Source organism: Amborella trichopoda, chromosome 9 (assembly GCF_054954075.1).
Source record: "Amborella trichopoda isolate Santa Cruz 75 chromosome 9, AtrichopodaSantaCruz75HAP2 v2.0, whole genome shotgun sequence".
Taxonomy (NCBI): Eukaryota; Viridiplantae; Streptophyta; class Magnoliopsida; order Amborellales; family Amborellaceae; genus Amborella; species Amborella trichopoda.
The window spans coordinates 57294355-57314215 of NC_142344.1; the positions used below are offsets into that span (position 1 = coordinate 57294355).

The 19861-nt window shown below is 33.5% G+C and overlaps 1 protein-coding gene and 1 long non-coding RNA gene across 2 annotated transcripts; one reads left to right on the forward strand and one right to left on the reverse strand.

The window, feature by feature from the left end:
* Positions 1–1083: 1083 nt before the first annotated feature.
* LOC148780678 (uncharacterized) lies at positions 1084–2538 on the forward strand. Its single transcript, XR_016041664.1, has 2 exons — positions 1084–1177; positions 2203–2538. It is a non-coding gene; the product is annotated as an uncharacterized LOC148780678 (long non-coding RNA).
* Positions 2539–7910: 5372 nt separating this feature from the next.
* LOC18447684 (dof zinc finger protein DOF1.7) lies at positions 7911–10027 on the reverse strand. The gene is made up of 2 exons (XM_006857777.4): positions 9670–10027; positions 7911–9239 (listed from the first exon to the last, which is right to left on the reverse strand). Exons 1-2 carry the CDS (start codon positions 9691–9693, stop codon positions 8649–8651), a joined length of 615 nt encoding a protein of 204 aa, XP_006857839.2. The 5' UTR covers positions 9694–10027; the 3' UTR covers positions 7911–8648.
* Between the last annotated feature and the right edge of the window lie 9834 nt (positions 10028–19861).

Below are 19861 nucleotides of genomic sequence, written 5' to 3' on the forward strand. Positions count from 1 at the left end.
TCAGATTCGTGTATGCTTGGGGGCGATTCGGCCGAAGCAAAGAAATATCTATATAAAAGTAAATTTTTTTTTTTTTTTGAAATTTTAAATATTTATCATTATTTTTAATTATTGCATTCAATTTTTTTAAAAAAGTCCGAGGTCTTTGCCTGAATTGGTTGAAGCATCAAATTGCTTCATTTTTTTTACCAAACTGAAAAAGACAACATTGTTAGAATCCTAAAGCACCCATTTATGTTATTGTAATTGTTTTAATTAATTAATTTATTTTTTAATTTTCTATTCATTGACTTAGATCATCATGGGGCTTGTTAATTATAACCAGATTCTGTATTGGTGAAACTTGCAGCCCTCCATGTATTTCCTGAAAAAACATAGAACCCATTGGTAATCGTACCAATTACACAAATTAATAAAGCTTTCAAGAGGTGAGGAGCAACTGGTGTTTCAAACCAAATGAATGAACAAGGAATGGTACTTGGTTTTGGTTGATGGTTTGGTTTTCTTCATTCCAAGATCAAGATTTAGCAGGACCAACCTGGTTCCTAATCGGACTCGGGAACTGGTCTGATTTTGATACTTAGTTACTCACCTAGTTCTATTGGAGAACCGTTAGGGAACTAGGTGATATCTGATAAGGATGATTATGTTCTCACCCATGATCTCGGAATTAGTGAGAAAAGATAAGGGACTTTATGACCTCACTGTGGGTATGATTTTTAATAGAGCAGAATGACAGATCAAGATTTGTGTAGTCGATTTCATTTAGTTGGAAAAAGGTTTTGACGATGACAATGATTTTTTTTTTCAAAAGTGGAATTATTATTATTTTGAGATTGAATCTTGCATCGAAAAATCATTATAATCCAGCCTGAATTGATGATTTGGATCGATCTAGTGGTAGCTGATCCGACCTCGCAATTCAGGTTTGAAGACACTTCTTCCTTCTATCAAGTATGTTTATATCAGTGTTTAAAAAAATGGATTAGTTGCACATATACTCGTGTTGGATCGGGGGAATTGGTAAATCAGATCGGAAGAATCGATAATTTTTTTCCCAAATTTTTTAAAAAATAATTCAAGAAAAAACTTCTCATCTATTTTTTTTCACAGTTGGTAAAGAATCGGTTGGACATGGTGAAGAATCGTCGGAATCGGCAGTTCTGCAAAAAAATCAGTGAGTACTATTCTGAATCTACCAAATCCTCGATTTGTTACCGGATTGGGGGCAACCATAGCTATTCTTGATTCGGATCGCCCGATCCTGGATTGGGTCACCGATTTTTAAATCACTGGCCTATGTATTATATACATTGTACAACTCATTTCCAAAAAGTGAGCTTAGAGCAGATGCCAAAAACAATCCAAGCCAAGTAAAATTCTTCAAGAAACAATCCACACCTTCCCTAGCAAACCTTTTTGCTATATTCTTGGTCGTGTTAGAGTGAGAAAAGAAAACCACAGTAAATGTAAGATGCAAAATTTCTTCAAAAAACATTTTGGAGCTTTTATGGAGGCGGTTCTTTATGACTATCCCAAAATTCTACATCCTATGTTTTTCTTGTAGCACTCAGACTGAATGATTATATGAAATTACGTCTACACTTCCACATATTACATGCAATATGAGATTGAATGATTTTATAAAATTACGTCTACACTTCCATATATTACAATCATTTGATTCTCCCTCCCTCATGAATGAGATGGGAAGGTGTCCCAAGTTCAATCATTTGATTCTCCCTCCCTCCCTCATGAATGAGATGGGAAGGAGTCCCAAGTTGTTGCATAACTGCCCACGACGGGCGTCGGCCGGCAATCTCGAATCTCGAAGGGGTTGACGGTCTGGCCTGAATGGTCACTGACCCCTGCCTGTATCTCAAATTGGAATCGCAATCTCCAAGGTCTGGTCACTAAATAAAGCTCTCAAATTGGAGCTTGATGGTATTCACAGAAGTCTGAATCCAACAAGGTTTCAAAACGAAATGAACGATTTTCGGGAGTCAAAAATTCCATCAACTTTGATCTTGACGGTATTCACAGGAGGTTCGATCTGACGAAATGAAAGATAAGATAAATATATTATTATTTTTGGTTGGAGAGAGAGAGAGAGAGAGAGAGAGAGAGAGAGAGAGAGGATAAACTCTATTGAAGTTAGATATTCACAACGAGTCAGAATGTTCTAATCCTTTCTTTTCCTAGTGTCAAGTGGGAAGCTGGGTTACATGATGCAAACTGATGCATTGGATTTGACCAGAGGCCATAGTTCGGTTCATTTCACATCAATCAAGGATACGCTGGCCTCTGGAGATTTGCATCTCTCTCTCTTCACATAAATCAAGGATACACTGCCCTGTGGAAACTTGACAAAGGATAATCTCTCTCTCTCTTTCTCTGTGTATATATATGGTCCCCATACAATGAAGGACCTTCAACCTGCGCAGCTGACTGTCCAACATCATATGGCAATGGGCACCCCCTTGTCACTTCCTTTCTTTTAGAGGACCCACAATTGGGGGAAGAATCCCATTCCACAAATATTAGTGGTCCCTCTCCATCATGGTCCCATCAAATTTTTGGCTTGCATCACTGTTTATGCAATTTTTTTTTAAAAAATGGATTGGTGATCCCGGTTTAGATCGGTTGGATCAGCAATTCGGATCGTTTAGATTGGTAATCCAGAAAAACAAAAAAAACTAACATAGAAGTTTATGGGGTGGAGATTTAGGATCACCATTAAAAACAATAGATAAGCTTCAAGAAAAAATTAAAAGAAAAAAAGTGAAAAGGGAGTGTTTTAGGGGGGAACCGGATCGAGACCCATATAATTCTAGAATCGATTCGGTCCCGACCGATTCTGCATCTGGATCGACGACCCGGCTCGGAAATCGTTGGGTTTTTAAATACTGGTTTATGACATTGCTTTTGTGGTTCAGTACTGCATATGACCTTGGTTGAGTTGAGCCTCCTCGTTGATTTGAGGTTCTCCATTGTGGTTACAATTATTCATCTTTTGTATCCTACAAAAGTGGATGAATCCCATGAGCCTCCTTGCAAAAATTAGAAAATTTAAAAAAGTTAAGGGTGCCTTGAATGAGACTTTATTTATTAATTAACCTTTTTAAGGAACCAAGTTTTGGGGGGAGAAAATTTTAAGCCTAAGGCTCCAATTTTAAAATGAGAGTGTGAGGAAGTAACTTAGAAGATCTGGGAAAGGATTAACTTGGACAATCATACATGATCTTAAGCAAGTTCTTAATTTCCTAATGGACAAAGTTTATATAAGGTGCCAACCTTATGTGCTACAAGTAAGGTGCACCTTAGAATACCCATGGGAAAAGGTTGTTTGGTTACTAGAAAACACTCAAAGTGATAATCTCAACTTATGGATATTAAAAAAAATAAAATTTAAGCATAAAAAATAATACAACCACATTATCTATACCGTCTATTGTCAAGATTTAAAGTATTCATAGATCTGTTAGATCAACATCATTTTTTGAGCTTTAAATTTCATAATAAAAGTAAAAAATAGATTTTTAAGCCATTACAAGAGTTTCAACAATGAAAATGCATCTTTTAACAACATTTTGAGATGCACCTTACTGTGATTGTTTACGGTTGACACCTTATACAAACCTCACCGTTTCCTAATTGTATGCAATATTAATAATTTTCATTTATGTCAAAGTATAATCCAACTTGCCATGATGATATCCTTAGCCAAAAGTAATTCCAAAGTACCATGATGTACCATGATGGTAGGGTAATTTAGACGTTGTTTGATAAAATACGATTTTCAAGATGGAAAATGGTTTGATAGGGCGGTAGTCCTACCAAAAAATAACTAAAGCCTCACCTCATAACCCTAGAACATTGCAATTTAAGTATTGAAAAACCTTTAAATCGATCATCTCGGCTTAAATATTTTGGTTGTGAAAAAAAATTGAGCTTTTAAGTACTAAAATAGTGTATATTGTAATAAATTACACATACCGTTCATTTCGCCCTAAAAATAAGTGTTCAAAGATATGCAAGATTTGTAATATTTTTTGAGTTTCGAATTTTGTAGTCGGTATTGAAAATTGATTTTAGAGCTACTATAAAGATTTCCGTTGCCGATTGTGCTTTCCATATAAGGATTTGAGGAGAGACTTTATTTTGTTTTCATAAGACCTAAGCTCTATAAAAACTTCATCCTTTGAAGATTAAGGAATTTGAAATACTTGATAATGGTTTGCTGGCTTTTCCATATAGTTGGACCACATGATATCATAATATGCTTTTTCTTATTGAATTTGCAATCACATTCATAGTTCGAATCACTTCATCTTCTACGTTTGATATCGTACCTAGCAGTGGATGTCATTTTCGAACACATTATACAATAAAACTATGTGATGTGATTGATATGTTCATGCGTATTGTGGTAGTTGCATCCTAGGTGTAATTGGTGTTTGTCAATCCATAAAAAAAAAAGAGAGAATTTCAAAAAAATGGTTAAATCACCTCAAAAAATCAATAAAATTCTTGGATCCACTAATGGCCAGAAGGCACCTCTAGAGTTTTGTTAAAAAAATATATAAAGTCTTGTTTCGGGTTTGAAACCCTAAATAGGTAAAGATATTGCAGTAATCTATCCTACTTGAGCCAAGTGACTTAAATCTTTCAAGAGTGTTGTTTCTATAAAGTTGCAATCTTAAACAATCCAAATAAGGCGCACTTCTGAATTTTATCTTAACATGTAATTTTGGTGTAAATTTTTTTTTAAGATTATCTGAAAGTCTATTTTTATATCTAATTATAAAAATTTAAACTTCAAAAAAAGTTTAAATCAAGTAGATCTATAAACATATTGTGTTGCAAGATGCATTATTTATAGGACTCAATATTATTATTATTATTATTTTCATATTTATATATCTAGTTGTCGAAATGATCAATTAGAGGGTTTTTTCAACATTAAAACAACCTTTATTTATTGATTTTTGAGGTGCATCTCTAGTTCAACATTTTAAGGTTGCAACTTGACATTAACTTTTTCCATCTTTCAAACCTATTTACGTTGTTACTCAAGAGACTCTAATGTACCAAATAGGGTTGCAATAGATCCGACTAGACTTAGGACCCAATGGGTAGACCCAACCTCGGGTTCTGGTATGATTTCAAATTTTGGATCTGGACCCGAATACTATTTAGGCTGGAGCCAGACCCGGACTTGACTTGAATAATATGGATATATGTGGGTATTCATGAATGTTGCCAATATGTTTATTTTTTAAGAAGTTCCAATTATAACGTAAAACAATAAGGAATGTCAGTTTATGAGGGTATTTATGTTGTGCGACAATATTTCCAATAATATACGTATATGATGGTAAAAAAAGTTAAAAAAAAAAAAAAAAAAACTCATAGTCATAGGGTGGCAATAAACCCAACCATACCGGGGATCCGACGGGTAGATCCGACATCGGGTCCGAGTTAGGTCTGGTCCGAGTCCAAAACCTGAACCCGAATACCATTTGGGCGCGGGTCCGGGTCTAAGTCTAGGTCCTGACCCAGACCCGGAACCAGTTGCCACCCCTAGTGCCAAATTGTCAAAATGCATTAATTTAACGACCTAATTTATTATCAATGAGGTGATAATTTTACCATTTTAATCACATTGAAAAAACAAAAGAGAAGATTCTTTACTTCTTGTAAAATTAATAAATTATTGAAAGAGAGTCGTGATGGGAAGGACTTTGTGAGCTGTTATTATTATAAAAAAAGGTAAAAGCAAAAGAGCATGTTGCTATGAACTTTTTTTTAACCCCCAAAAATGAATATATTGGGGAGACAAATAGCGCTTCCTTCGAGGGGAATGTCCAAGGGACATCTCACTGATCTTTGTCAAAGAATAATTGTGGATTTGATGCCTATGCCTACGCCTATGCCTATGCTACTCTTCTCTTAATATATATATCTGTCGGTATTTATATATGGGTGAGGTTTACATAAGGCACCTCTTTTATAATGTTGAAGAAACTACACCTTCTAGGAATGTAGTCTCAATGTCAAAACTCTATGATGGCTTTTAAAATTTATTGATAAAGTTTTTATTGGTGAAAATCTCCATGATAGACCTTAATCAATTTCAATGACCGATAATAAAAAGTAGAACTCAAAAAATGATATAGATCTTGTAGACCTTTGAGCACTTAGTTTAGTGTGAAATGGATGGTCTAGATAATTTCTCATAATATACATGATTTTTAGATCTTAAAATCCTAATTTTTATTCATAACTAATATGTTCAAGCCGAGATGATTCATGTAAAGGTTTTCCGATCCTTGAATTGTAACTTTTGATGAATTATGGGGTGAGACTTTATTTATTTTGATAGGGCTGCAGCCCTCTCAAACCATTTTCCAAAATCTTATTTTCACCCCTAGTCATGAAATTTAAAAGTTTTAAAAAGGTATAGATCAAGCAGATCTACAAATACGTAAATTTTTTAAAATTAAATGTCCATATTTCTTATTCCAAGATGTATTATTTTTAGAACTTGAATTTTTTTTTTCTTTATATCCATACTTGCTCACATTGAGATGATCAATAGGAGGGTTTTCAAATATCAGAACGCTATCTTGTTGAAGTTCTTTCAGGTGTACTTTACTTCAATAATATAAAGTTGTCACCTTATATAAACTTTTCATTTGTGTTACAATTAAAGGTGAAAAATATATTTCTGGTGGGAAAAACTTTGCTTATCATGGTTGTCAAGATCAGATCGAATGACTACTCATTAGTGCCTTGGCTACTTCGGTCTAAAGTAAAATCTTGGATTGGTCGAAAACAAGTCAAAATCAGTGTTGAATCGGTTTTGACCGGTCAAACTCTTCGGTTTTAACCGGTTTATATTTTATACTTTTAAATTATTATTTTATTCTTTTGTATTTTTTAAAATCTGGTCCAACCGATTTGACCAATTGTAATTAGACCATACCCTCCCTTGTTAGGTGACCAGTACAATCCTAATAACTACGCTTCAAAATAATCATTTCGACGTGAATACTTATAATCTTGGGGAAATTTTGGATTTTCTGTCCTAAAACAGTGTATTATGAAAGAGTATTTTCTTGTTTTGTGACTTTTAAAAAGTTGTACCTCAAATTGCATTGGAAAATGAAGTTCCAACCTTAAATACTGTTCGTAAATGTAGTTTCACTGCAAGATTTTCAAATTGATGATCTTGATCTCAACAATCATGGATTTAAAGATTAAAATTTTAAGCCATAAAAATTCTCTATCTTTTGTTTTGCATAGCTGCCGCTAATTTGAAGGTTTAAATTCCATAGTCAAGAGTTCAGATAGATTTCTAGGCTATCACAAGAATTTCTATGCCTAAACTCTAATTTTCAGTCTTGAGGTGTGACTAAAAGATTTAATAAAGGGAAAAGTTTATATAGAGCCGAGGCTCTAAACAATCAAATTTGAGCCTAACTAAAAAATATAACTAAAAGAAGTTGTTTTGATGCCCAAATATCCTCAAATTGATCATCAAATTACATAGACATGAGAAAAAAATGGATTCAAGCTTTGCAAGTAGTGTATTTTATAACACCTTTTTGGAACGTCAATTTCCAAGATTTTTAAGTTTTCATAGATATGTTGATTGACACTATTTTTGAAGCTTTAAACTTTATAAATAAAGATAAAAATATGTTTTAAAGCTATCAAAATGATTTTCAATATTGAAATTACATTTCTCGACACTATTTGGAGGTAGACTCTAATTTGATTGTTTAGAGCCTAGGTTTTATACAAACTGCACCCTTTAATTAAATCCTATATATAATGAGTCCATATAAATACAGTTACTAAGAATAAATTTATAGGGAACAATGATCAAATCCATGAGAGGGAAATTGGTAAAGTGAATCCATTTCTCAATCCCCTCAATCAATTACAGAAAATCCAGTAATTATCCAATATGTTGTCCCAATACTTACACCCATAAAGTGGGGTCTCTCTCTCTCTCAAATTCTCAATACACATTCTCACTATAACCAATTCAAACAAACATTGTAATATACCCTCCTTGTTACACCTACTTCTCCACAGACCTTTTGGTTACTCAGCTTTTACATGGATCTCTCTCTCTCTCTCTCTCAAAATACACAGAATGGCCATAACCAATTCAAACAAACACAGCAAGATCCAATCCTTGTTATTCCTACACAGACCTCAATCATGGTTACCTCATTCTTTACACATCTCTCTCTCTCTCTCTCTCTCGAAAAACAGTCACTGACTTCAAACAAACACCAACCCTGAGATTAAGAGCACCACCACCCTCCTCTTGAATTCGCTGCTCACTCTGAAAACCACGAACCACGAATCAAGAAAGACGACCAAAGACTACCAAATGCCCTAAAAAATCCGGGCTTTCATAGCCGATCACCACAAAGAGAGCCCAACCCAACAAATAAAAACTAAGCAAAAGCTCCAAATGATTCTCCTCACCTAAAAAAACATCCAAATTTTCATTGCACCAATAACCACACACCGTAATTATGCGTCCAATTTTTTTTCGCTGCCGGAAAACTTCTTTCCGGCCAGGTTTCCAGCAGAACCCACTTCACGAAACCCATCGAGATCCACGATCAAGGGCCATAATTTGGCAACTGTGCACTCCAAGCCCCTCCCCCTCCATTGAACCCACTCCAAAAACCACCCATGTTCTCCATGTTTGGACCTTCTCCAATGGAGAAGCTCAGATCAAGTGAATTAGCATCTTGCAAACTGTAGGGACCCAAACCCAAGTAATTGTTCATCTCAAAACCCGGAAAATACGAAGCGTTGGTGATGCTCGAGCCGCCGTCTAGGGGAAGAACAGGGAGGTTGGGTCCCTGTGTTTCCTGTGAAATTAGGGTTTCATTGAACTTCCTAGAGGAAGAAGAAGAAGAAGAGGGCTTCTTGGGTTTTCTTGAGCTTCCTCCCACTGGTACATTTCTTAGGGTTCCTCCCTCTGTCCAGTGACGCTTGCAAGCTCTGCAAAAGTAGCGAGGTTGGGAGAGACTGTAATTGTTGTAGTAGCAAAACTTTGTGTTACTGGAATTACACCTTGGGCAGTTGAGGGCCTTGTCTTTTTGAGGCCTGGCTTTTGCAGAGGAAGAAGAAGAGGAAGGAGAGGGTGTTAGCTCTGGTTCCTCTTCAATGGGCTTCTTCCATGGATCTCCTTCCACTGCTTTCATCTGATTGACAGAGAAGAAAGGAGTTCTAATTAGTACTGAGGAGAAAGAAAAAAGATGCAATCAACAGAGAGAGAGAGAGAGAGAGAGAGAGAGAGAGAGAGAGAGAGAGAGAGAGAGAGAGAGAGAGAGAGAGAGAGAAAGAGAGAGAGAGAGAGAGAGAGAGAGAGGTTTCTTAAAAGAGATGAAAGAATTATGTCATGAAAAAGAAGATGAGAGAATTATGAGATAAGTTCATATACAGTAGTAGATGGGGGGAGTATGAGAGGGGTAATTCATTATGGGTTTTATCTGATCAACACAAAATAAAGAAGGGGTGGGTGAAAGTGTAGAGAGAGACGTGTTGATTTCATCTGCTTCACCATCACACAAAGCATGAATCCAACCATGCATCTTATGCAAAAAAAATTTGCAGAGAGAGAGAGATGGTCACCTGTGGCCACTGAAGAGTCTCCATGTGAGAAGATGTCCAAAAGGAGAGCTTAGTGATGAGAACTGAGATGCTATGATGGGTCTCAAATGGCTGCCCTAGAGAGAGAGAGAGAGAGAGAGAGAGAGAGAGAGAGCTTTGAATGATGAAGTGGCCGCACTAGAGAGGTAGAGGGAAGCTTTGATGACTCTTCTTTGTGCTTGGGTCCTCTTATTTATATGCACCTTTCTTATTCTCTTTATTTTATCCATTTCTGTGTAAGCTGGTCTTTTTAAATTGATTTAAATCTATGGTGATCAATTCAAACAAATTCCTTAACCATTTTTTATTGTTAGAAAGAATCTCTGTTGATTGTTTGGTCAGCAAAGAAGAGCCACCACATTAATAAATACCACTTAATGCATTAAAGGAAAATAGGTAGATGGAGCTGCAGCCCCATCAAATTAAGTAAAGCCTCACCTCATAACTCATTGAAAATTACGACTCATGCATTGAAAAATCTTTACATCCATCATCTCGGCTTAAAGATTGTGGTTGTGAAAAAAAATTAGGACTTTAAGCTCTAAAAATAATGTATATTGCAACAAATTATCTAGACCGTCTATTTTGCCTTAAAAATAGGTATTTATAAGTTTCTTTACATTGTTTTTAAGTTTCGCTCTCATTGTCGGTGTTGGAAATTGACTTTAGAGTCATCATGGAGATTTCCATCGCCGAAAGTGCTTTCTAGAGAAGGATTTTTGGTGAGGATTTATTTTGTTTTTATAAAGCCTAGGACTTATAGAAACTTTATCCATAAATAAATACCACCCGAAAATCTGGGCCATGAATGCAACTATGGTGTTCTAAATTTAAAAAATAAAAAAAAAAGGAAAATTGACCGGAGATTATGGAATGATGGATGGGTATTTGAAATTTTGAATTTTGAGGGTACTAAGAAAATCCAGGAGCATTCAAATAAGGATTCCACCAAACTTAAAAAGGATAAAATAATGGAAGTGTGGCATGTTTACATTGAGTATGCTATTCTTAAATTCTCTTCATGTAACCTACTTTAAGACACCACACCAGGAACTCTCTCTCTCATCAAGAAATGGCATGGAGAAAGTGACTTGATTGCCCGATTTTCTTTTTTTTATTAACAGAAAAATTTTTAGGGGTTAGGTTTGTATAAGGTGCCTTCCTTGTAATGTAGAAGTATGATATATCTCTAAACTTTGTTTGAAGATATAGTTTTGGTGTCTGAAACCTTGTAGCGACTTGAAATTTTATTTTTGTGCACAGTTATAAAATTTAAAAAACAATATTGATAAAAAATCTTGAAAATAAGTGGTTTATATAACTTGTTACAAAATACACTAATTTAATAACTTAAATTTCTTTTTGTCTTCATATTTATGCATCGAGGTCAAAATCATCAATTAAAGGGATCTTCGACTCTCCTAATGGATTTTTGAGGAGCACCTTAGTTGAATAGTATAAAGGTTCTACCTTATACCAACTTTTATTACAAAAATTTAGTCAGTTTGTGTGAAAGCAAGGGTGATGAACCGTATGACGTCAATAATTTTATTTTTGTTAAAAAGAAAGTGATTATATGAAAAGGAAAATTATCAAATTTACCTACAAGACATGAACATTTTAACACTTTACCCCTATATTTCAATTTAATTTTCTAATGCCCGTATATTTTGATTTAATTTCACAATTGAAAAAAAAATTAAATACTTCATCTCTTAAGGGTATTTTGATAAATTTCTTTATATAAAAATACGTGTAACAACGAAAATGTTTATGCAAGATAACAATCTTATTTGTAGAAGTGGTAGAGGTCTCAAATTAACATTCATAAAAATAAAAAATTTGAATACGTGAAAATTTGTCATAACGATTTAGAAAATAAAATAGTTTATATAAGGAGAAATGATCCTATAGGACTCTCTCCCACCCATGTGTATAGGACTTCAAAGGATCACTATTAAATTTGATACGGATCTCTAACAAAATCAAGTCCTACACCCATGTAATAATTTTTTTAGGGATCCATACCAAATTTAATGGTGATCCTTTGAATTCCTACACACATGGTTGGAGGATGGTCTTATAGAATATTACTCTTATATAAAGCATCAATTTTACTTATAGAAGTATTATTGTAGCAATCCGTACCGTCTATTTATGTAGATTGGCATAAATTTAATATTTGCCTTAAAATTCACATTCAATTGTGATATGTCAAATCCATACTACAATTCCTAAAATAAATAGTATTATCCTTCGTATAAACCACAATTAAAAAGAGATATTAAGAGCGGATAGAAAAATGAGATAAATATGCAATGAAAAACCGTCAAGAGTAAGACAAGGGATGGCAGTGCGATAAAAGTCAAAGAACCTGATGGTTATTTTGGTAATTTTATGAGGAAATATTAGTGGGTGGTTGTTCAAATACAGCCGACGGTGGGCCCACAGAAGGCTGAGCAGCAAAACAGTGAGAGACGCACTATTTTGTTTTGTTTTACAATATGCGACAGAGATGCATTATTTAGCAATTTTGCACTTTTGGTAGTATTCAAACTCATCACATTTCTTTTTATGAGTATTTTAAAATTAAATTAAATAATACAGGTATGATGGTAAATAGTTCATCTCATGTAAATATTTTAATAATTTTCCAAGTGTTTGGTTGCATTGGTAAGCCAATTCAGACCTGTCCGAGTAACTCAGACTTGCCACCCTGGTGAGCTCGAGTATTTTCGAGTTGGGTGGTCGAAGTTGGTGATCTTCGAAAGAAGATTCAAAAAATTTATAAAAAATACAAAAATAAATTTATTTCTAATATCCTTTTTTTTTGTTGTTGTTGTGGTTTCTATCGTATTGGCAAAAGATTGGAAAGCGTTTTTGGCCACGAATACTTATTTTTATATTTTTCCCTCCTTTTGGATTATTTCTAGAATAACTCCTTGTCAAAAATTGATTTTTTCAAAATTGATTTTTCACTACTTTATTAACCTTATTTAGATGTGTTTTGTTTAATATTACTTGAAACATATTTTTCCTATTTTTTGGAATTTTTGTATTTTTTATTTTTAACATCTTTTGGCTTCGCCTGAAGTCAGCCTGAATACATGGTCCAACTCAGCCGAGTTACTCGAACTTGGGCTGAGTACTCAACGTGAGTCGATCTTTCCAACATTGATTTTGCTTTTATAATTTTTTTTTAATGTAACTGGCCAATCAAAAGTAATAATTCATTGAACCAAAACTCTACTATAAACTTGCTTTGGTATTTATTCTATTTAGTATTTTATTTTTTTAAAAAAGAAAAAAACAATAGAAAATTTTTATTTGTTTAGTTTTTTTCAAAGAAAAGATGAGGAGATACTATCAATGTGACTTGTTGGGTTTATGTGGCATTTAAAAGCCTTATGAGAGTTTGTATGAACATTGTATATAGTGAAACATAACTCAGTGGGAGTGTGATTATCTTGTAGATAGGCAAATTGAATTTGCCGATACTCAGACTACGCTTGACTTGCTAGGTACCTGGGTATAAAGACGAAACCAAGGAGGGTTTAATGGGTTACCCCTTGATGAGGTCGGAGTATATCCGTATGAGAGTTAAGGGTCTATGTGACCATTGTGTGTGATGAATCATCTATAGCTACATAACTAAAACCTCATCGTTGTAATCATCACACATCATATACATAGATTGAGGGTGAATCATGTACATCTGCGAGAGTTTTTCCCTATGTACCATAGAGTCATGGTTGCATCATGGTCAGATAGATCATGGTTTGTCTCTATGGGAGAACCTGAAATCCACAAATTGAGATTTCATCCCCTAGCCCATTGATTGACTTTGGCGGTTCAATCATGAGTCGCTGTAATAGACTGTGGGTCATAAGAACTATTGGGTCAGTTTGAGAAAACTATTATGGATCATGGCCTAAAGTTGAAGGTAGCGTGCTCCAATGCATTGATTAAATCCTAAACCTATTCGAAATCGATTCCCATCAAAATTAATTTAATTTAATTACTTTTATGTTATTTGATTTTTCGAATGTTTATTTGAGTTTTTATGAATCTTATGATATTTTAATTTTGTTATTTGGATTTATAAATCAAGAGAAATTTCTAAAAATAAATTTTTATTGTTTCTAAAATATGTGGGATCTTTCATAATTATTGAAGGCCCATTTAAATCACATGGGATAATTGGGTGGGGCCCATGAGTGACCACCAAAGGGTCGCACGCCCCACCCACAAGGGATTGCATTTTCTATGCTAAATATTGTGACAGGCATTCATACTAGTTGGCTTTTCATTTTGGAGAGAAGCGTACTTGTATTAAGGAATAATAATATTGAGTTTTAGAATATCTTGTTAATCAAGAATGTTTGATTTGAAAAATAAGGAATGAATATTTACTATTAAATAAAGTAAAAAGAGATAATTTCCTTAGTTAACTAGTTCAATGGGAATAGGATAATGTTCTAGCATCTTTCTTAGCTTCTTGATGGTGGATCTAGGGAATGGATGACTCACATCTCTCACCCCATAAGTCTCTTTAGATCGGCGATCAATATTTGCTCTTATGATGTTATGGTAAATCTTAATGCATAAAAAATCTATAAAATTGATCATTCTCCTCCCGTATATCTACACCTTTTACTTACTCTCTTCTCTCTCAAAAATAAAATCTCTCTCTCTAGCTTCTTTAAAGGGCACGCCCCACATAGGTTATTCTTTCTCTCTCTAAAAACCTAAGGGGTTACACCCCACTTTAGCCTACCTCTCACTCACTCACTCTCTCTCTCTCTCTCTCTCTCTCTCTCTCACACACACACACACGCATAAACTATCCTAAAGGGGGACGTCCAAACCAGGCTAGTTAAGCTTGAATCTCTGTCATGATTATAAATCAAGCTAGGTTTTGGTCATGTGATTTTATGGGCAGCAAGAGATCATCCCTAGCTAGTAGTTTTCTCTCCCTTTTTTTAATTTCTATCTCTCATAAGGATCAAGCCAAGGGGCTTGAATTAGGCCTAACCATTAAAGCTTTAGGTGGGTGGTTTTAGATTGAGATCCATATGCATTGTTTGAAAAAGGAGAAATCAAGAGACCGATCAAAGATCTCGAGTATCATTAGAAAGAGGAAACTCGATGTGAGGTGTACTAAACCTGGTTGAGGTAATTTCTGGTACCCTCTTTTGTTTCTTCCATGTAGCATTTTGAAACCTAGAGGGGTACAATTAAATGTAAACTAGTATGATTGCTGGTCAAACTGGATTTCCTAAATTTTAAAAACTAACAACAATAAGAAAATTACAAATTGAAAATAGACATTTTTTAAAAAGGTTTAAAGCTTTCTTTTAGTTTGTCTAAGTATTCGAAATCAGCCAATAAGACTAGTCAAAACCGATTATAAATTAGTTTTTAACTAGTTTTCGAGCAAACCTAGTTTTTACTTTAGACCGATCAAAACACTTATCAGTGGTTCAACAAGTTAGACTAGAACGACCAATCTAGTCTTGATAACTATAGATTGTAGTGGCTCAACTACTCAAAATGACTAATAACGGGCTTGGAAGGGCTAGGCCCAGTATCTATTGGACAAGCTTGAGTTTGGCCCAACCTATAGGAAGGACGAATGATATAAAAAATGATCGGTTGGCACGGAATCGTCCGATCCTACTCAAGAATCAATCATCTCGTGCCTATTATGTCAATATATAAAAAATCGCCTTTGCCTAGGAAAGAACCGGCGATTTGCTACAATAAAAACGACAATTCATTGATCCGGACTATTTTTTTTGCCGGTTCACTATTTTTTGCACATGTTTTTTCACTCGTTCGCTATTTTTTCTGCATAGTAAAATTGCTATCCGGACCGTTAATTCACCGATCTAGAACGATTTTTACAATACCCAATTCAGGTCACCGATCCGTTTTTTAAATCATTGGAAAGGACCGATCAAGGTGGAGAAAATCTAGGCCCTTTTTCCAAAATTCAATATGCTCGACAGTGAAATACACCCACACATGCCCCATATGCTTAACTCCGTTGGTCCTAGCCCACCCAGTCCATTACGACACCTACTCTTAAAAGTCCACGCATGGGCAACCCAATCCATTGCCACACCTACCCTTTACAAAGGGGAAGCCACCTCTTTGTATCAGGAATCTCATCTCAAATTAGTGACTGGTTGCATCCATCGTTTTGACCAATTCAAAGAACCTTCACCAAATCCACATTTACAATCCAACCACATTTACAATCCAAGCTCCAAACCAAACCTATACCATTTCAACGGAATTTTGAGGTGCGCCATATTTCAATAATGTAAGGTTTCAACTTTATATAAACTTTTTTTTTGGGTGAACTTTGTATGAGGAAAACGTTTATATAAGGATGCAACGTTATAATGTAGAACTACATATGTACATAAAAAATCCATCGGAAAAGATAGTTTTAATGTTGAAAAGCCCTTTGATTGATCATCTCGACATCGAGATGTATAACCATGAAAAATAAAAAGATTTTAAGTCTCAGAAATAGTGCATTTTACAACATATTATCTACAATGTCCATTTTCAAGATTTTCATATGTTTATAGATCTACTTGATTTTAACCATTTTTTAAATTCAAAATTTTATAATTAGATATAAAAATTTTATAATTAGATAATCCTAAGGACATTTTACATCAAAATTATATGCCATAATAAAATTTGAAGGTGCACCTTACCTCTAAAGCTACGGATGCATCCGTATGCCAACTGCACCTTTTTGTACAATGTTGCATCCTTACACTGTAAAAGTAAGGCTTATCTCTATGTCGCTCTGGTGCAAGGAACAGTATGATAGGTTGAAAATCTATTTTCATCCCTAGTTAAAAATTTTAATATTTTAAAAATGGTACAATAAACCAAATCAATGAACGCTTCAAAATCTTGAAAATAAATGGTTCAAATAACTTGTCACAAGATGCACTATTTTTTGGATTTGAAATATATTTTGTCTTTATGTTTCTATATCTTGAGATCAAGATGATTAATTGGAAGTTTTTTTTATGCCAGAACGATATTTGAGCTACACATCATTTCAATAGTATAAGGTTGCAACGTTATATAAATATTTTTCTTTTTAAAATCCATGTACCCCAAATAAACCTCTCTCTCTCACACATAATCCTTCCAGCCTGTTTACTCATCTAGTTGCATTCTATTTGCCATATAAAAAATGATTTCATTTAATAATAATTTCACATAAGGGTGATATAAAAGAAATCCACTTGCCTAATGCAAGCACATGTGCAGTGTAATTTATTTATATCGCCAACTGGACTGGCCTAATGTGCATTTACACGTGTATGAAGGGCCATATGGATTTCAAAATCCTTGCGAAAACATTATATAACGGATATTTTATCTGTTTTTAAATGTGCGAATATTATACTCGGAAGCATTTCTCTTCTATATGTTGGGAATGGATAAAAAGTCTTTTATATATGGATATTATATGAGGAAACTATGATGGCTTAGAGATCTTCTATATTTATGTAAGAAAAAGTTTATACAAGGTTGTAATTTTAAAATGTAGAATTAAGGTTCACCTTTAAAATCTATCATAAAAGATTTGATGTTGGAAAACCCTCTAATTGATCATCTCGACATCGGGATATATGAATATGAAAAAAAAAAAAAAAAAATTGAGTCCTAAAAATGGCGTATCTTGCAACACATTCTTTGGATCATCTATTTTTAAGATCTTCAAGTGTTTATAGATCTACTTTATTGGAACCATTTTTATGAGTAAAAAATGAATTTTTGACAAGTTATATATGAAAAATGTGATAGCTAGATAAAAGTGTGCTAGGATATTTAAAGATCTATAAAAAAGAAGAAATTTTCTCGAAGTTTGCCGAAAAGTAAATAAGATCCAACTAACAAAGAAATGTTTATCTTTTATACAAAAATGTCAAAGTTAATTATAGCTGTCAGATGTGAAATTTAATAGTACATAATATACAATGAATTTCACTCAATATCCAAAATAAATTTTTCGTTGTGATATATTTTTAAACATCAAATTTCACATCTGAGAGCTTTAGATAACTATGATTTTATGTATTAAAAGTAAACAATAATCCCATATATTTATAGCCTTGAAAAGTTTTAGGACACGATGTATCTAAAGGAGGTTTAACCAATAAGTAGTCCAGAAAAAAAAAAGAAATAAAAAAGAAGAAGAAGAAGAAATAGGTCAATTATAAGATATAGGTTATCCAACGTGTTTCCCATTAGTTTTAGCTACTGATATGCAAGTAAATTACGCCTAACCTTCAAACAATGACACTGATGATATGAGCAAATGCGACAAAACCAAAATGGAATTCTAGGAGAATTTGTTACCAGTATTTTGAATAATACACTTGGCATTCTTTTCATTATATTAAATATCTATTCAATTGTTTCTAAGTCTCTTAGACAATTCATTTATAGTTAAAGGAAACAATTGGCAACTAAAAATAATCTCGAATTTTCCTTTATCTTGGGTAATTTTGGTAAGTATATAGTATTAATTACTTGGAATGAATATAATTATTTTTTATAAATTATTTTTTATTACTTAAAATGAACTTTCACAATTTTCTGTCATTGCAAAAGAAATATTCTGGTTAACAAAATTACATGAAACCACAAAGAGGTCACAACCTCTATTTTATGTCAGATTTTAAATTAGTTGGTTGTAAGAGTGTCATCAACTGGACTCAAAGTTTTTTTTTAAAAAAAATAAAAAATACAATTCTTGAATTTGTGACACACCCAGAGCCATCCAATTTGACAAAAGTCTAAGCTTTATGATAAAAGTCACACCCAATAATTCCATCATTAGATACAATTATATAGCATTACGTAACTTGTAGATTTATAAATGGTGCAGATATGGTGGATGTGGAAAAATAAGCGGTCCTAATAATGTGTTTTATGATGTACTATCTTTTACCCTTCAAGTACTTTTTCTTATCCATTGAGGTTGATAGGACTAGTTTCATGCTTTTCTAGTACCAAAATAATAATTTCTTCTTATTTCCTTTTTCTTTTGAATTGATGTCAAGATGATTAATTCGATGCTTTTCAGGCACAAAACATCAATTTCCTCTGAGATTTGAGCCTTAAAATGCGACAGCCCTAATCAAAGCTTTTCTATGACATTGAAAGTCTTGAGAGAAGAAGGGACTTGCTAAGTTGCTTTCTTTTATTTTATGTTAATTTGTTTATACATCCAAAAATCAAAGAGTGTTGATATCATGAATAAGACAACCGTCACATGGAAACATTGAGTTGCTTTGGTGGGTTTTGAAAATTTTCAAGAAACAATCCACAAAATTTTAGACTTTAAAGCCCAGTCCAAGTTACCAATCAAATTTTTTATCTATATATATATATATATATATATATATATATATATATATATATAAATTTTTCCTTGCACCCTACCTATTTTACAAATGTTTATATAAAAATAATAATTTAATGTATGAGTGTGACTATGCCTTGTAAACTTAATATTTATCCTATTGTCAATTGTAGGTTTTTTTTAGAATGGAATAACTGAACATGATTCATGTAGTCGATCCTAAATAGTTGAATAAAATTCAAATGATGATCAATTGTAGATTTGAACGGCTTAGTAAACATATTTGACGTATTTGTTTGTGAATGTAATCCAACTTGAGATGTAACATTGCTTCACATCAAGCCCAAACTCAATTCCTTCGTGAATGTAAACGTATCACTGACGAACCACATGAATCATTGGTTATCTATATACTTTTTTTTGTCTTTTTTTTTTTAATAGTATTGTTCATTGTTAGTTTCAATTAGGGTATTAACCCTTTTAATATTTGGCATTGATTTTAAAAATATCGAGTCGGTATATATTTGCTCGGTTTGACTTGGGAATCAGTCATCCCGTTCCGGTTCTGTATATATTTAGGAAAACGAGCAAATCTAGAAGGGAGCCGGTGGTTCTACACAGTAAAACAACAATTCTATAAGTAAAACGGCGATCTAGATCGTTGATTCATCGATTGGGACTGCTTTTATCTAGTTCACTATGTTTTCACATATTTTTTAGCGGGTTCACTATTTTTTCCTCATTGTAAAATGGCAATCCAGACTG